A 2,500-nucleotide genomic window follows, 5' to 3' on the forward strand; every position below is an offset into this window, starting at 1 on the left:
ACACTAAAAGTGAGAGCACCCACACAGCTCTCGCTTTCTTTCTTGATTTATTTCCCACTGATTCTGTCGTGTCTCCTCTCTCTGTCTGTCTGTCTGTCTGCCTGCCTGTCTGCGTGTCTGTCTGTCTGTCTGTCTGTCTGTCTGTCTGTCTGTCTGTCTGTCTGTCTGTCTGTCTGTCTGCTTTCCTGTCTGCCTGTCCACCTGTCCGCCTGCCCGCCTGTCTGTCTGTCTGTCTGTCTGTCTGTCTGTCTGTCTGTCTGCCTGTCTGCCTGTCTGCCTGTCTGTCTGTCTGTCTGTCTGTCTGTCTGTCTGTCTGTCTGTCTGTCTGTCTGCTTTCCTGTCTGCCTGTCCACCTGTCCGCCTGCCCGCCTGTCTGTCTGTCTGTCTGTCTGTCTGTCTGTCTGTCTGTCTGTCTGCCTGCCTGTCTGCCTGTCTGTCTCATTCCTGTCTCTCTCAGTATAATTTGCAATTATGTGTGTGTTAACGTTGTTGGTGTTTTCCAGTATAAGATCAGCATGTCAGAGGTGCGTGGCAGGACTCTGAACCTGTCTGTGTGGCACGTTGCCCCCCTGGGCAGAAACCTGTTCCTAGGAGAGGTAGAGCTGGAGCTGGCTCACTGGGACTGGACACACACAGGCCCTGACTGGCACCAGCTACAGCCACGGGTAGGACCAACACACACACCTACACACACACACATACACAGTCCTACACTGTGTGTAGTCTTACCAGGAGGGGAGAAAGTGCTGAGAATTTCAACTAGCTCTTATATAACCTTCTAACCTAACCTTTCCTTTCCTTTCCTCTCCTCTCTTCTCCTCTCCTCTCTTCTCCTCTCCTCTCCTCTCCTCTCCTCTCCTCTCCTCTCCTCTCCTCTCCTCTCCTCTCCTCTCCTCTCCTCTCCTCTCCTCTCCTCTCCTCTCTCTCTCTCTCTCTCTCTCTCTCTCTCTCTCTCTCTCTCTCAGTTCCAGTGTAGTCCAGAGTCTATCAGTAGTCGAGGAAACATCATGCTCTCTATCAAGTTCACCCCAGCAGGATCGAAGGGTGAGCTCACTACGCACGTCACACACATACGTCAAGTCTCACACATACGTCAAGTCTCACACAGACGTCAAGTCTCACACAGACGTCAAGTCTCACACAGACGTCAAGTCTCACACAGACGTCATTTTCTTTCTCTTTCAAGCCTTCTATTTTTCTCTCTTTTTCTCTCTCTCATACACACTCACTCACTCATAATCTCAGTCTGAACTTACTCCGTGTGTGTGTGTGTGTGTGTGTGTGTGTGTGTGTCTGTGTCTGTGTCTGTGTCTGTGTCTGTGTGTGTGTCTGTGTCTGTGTCTGTGTCTGTGTCTGTGTCTGTGTCTGTGTCTGTGTCTGTGTCTGTGTCTGTGTCTGTGTCTGTGTCTGTGTCTGTGTCTGTGTCTGTGTGTGTGTCTGTGTCTGTGTCTGTGTCTGTGTCTGTGTCTGTGTCTGTGTCTGTGTCTGTGTCTGTGTCTGTGTCTGTGTCTGTGTCTGTGTCTGTGTCTGTGTGTAGGTGTAGGTCTACCTCTATCAGGGGAGCTGCACATTTGGCTGCGGCAGGCGCAGGGTCTTCTCTCCATGAAAGGTGGCGCCATCGACTCCTTCGTCGAGAGGTGGGTTAGAGCATTGGGGCACTCCCCCCCCCCTCCCCCATCACACAAACTGTTCACACCCTCTTGTTGACGGAGAGAACATTTTGCGGGTTTTAAAGCTAATTTTCTTGCAATTCTATACATTTTGCCATTTCTAATGTTTATTCATGTGATATTTGAGTGACTGAAAAACCTAGCTGAAAAACATTAGCCGACATGGGCTAGTTGATCTGGACATTTCTGACAAGTTATAAATAGTTCTCTAAGGTATACAACGACTGACATAACAAGAGGAAAACTGATGATTCACTACCCAATTTAGAAAACGTCACCTTGTGCCTACTTGTGTCTACTATTACAACTTTCAAGAGTAGGTTGCAAGCTAGACTCAATTCCTTTTTTTTTTTAAGTCCTTGTGTAATGATTGCACAGTGAGACCTTGATAGAGAGCTTGAAGTTTCCTCGACTACTTATAGACTCTGGACTACACTGGAACTGAGAGAGAGACAGAGAGAGAGAGAGAGAGAGAGAGAGAGAGAGAGAGAGAGAGAGAGAGAGAGAGAGAGAGAGAGGGAGGGAGTACTTGAACCATTTGCACATCATTATAACACTGTACATAGCCATAATATGACATTTGAAATGTCTCTATTCCTTTGAAACTTGTGAGTGTAATGTTTACTGTTAGTTTTTGATTGATTATTTCACTTTAGTTTATTATCTATTTCACTTGCTTTGGCAATGTAAACATATGTTTCCCATGCCAATAAAGCCCTTAAATTGAATTGAGAGAGAGTGAGAGTGAGAGACCCCCCCCCCCCCCATCCAGGGGGCGTGCCCTACAGTTTGGGAATCACTGGGTTAGAGGTCAGGGGTCAGATGTAGGA

The 2,500-nt window shown here is 47.8% G+C and overlaps 1 protein-coding gene across 1 annotated transcript in view; it reads left to right on the forward strand.

Annotated features, from left to right (window-relative positions):
* The window catches only part of LOC121572629 (synaptotagmin-like protein 1), an 8,223-nt gene that overhangs the window by 4,230 nt on the left and 1,493 nt on the right, over window positions 1-2,500 (forward strand). The window contains exons 10-13 of the mRNA XM_041884660.1: window positions 1-9; window positions 504-665; window positions 966-1,044; window positions 1,538-1,637. The exon at window positions 1-9 is cut by the window's left edge and continues 94 nt beyond it. Of these exons, the coding sequence (XP_041740594.1) occupies window positions 1-9; window positions 504-665; window positions 966-1,044; window positions 1,538-1,637 (350 nt within the window). The remainder of the gene's footprint in view (window positions 10-503; window positions 666-965; window positions 1,045-1,537; window positions 1,638-2,500) is intronic.

The sequence above is a fragment of the Coregonus clupeaformis genome, chromosome 8 (genome assembly GCF_020615455.1).
Source record: "Coregonus clupeaformis isolate EN_2021a chromosome 8, ASM2061545v1, whole genome shotgun sequence".
In the NCBI taxonomy this organism is placed as follows: Eukaryota; Metazoa; Chordata; class Actinopteri; order Salmoniformes; family Salmonidae; genus Coregonus; species Coregonus clupeaformis.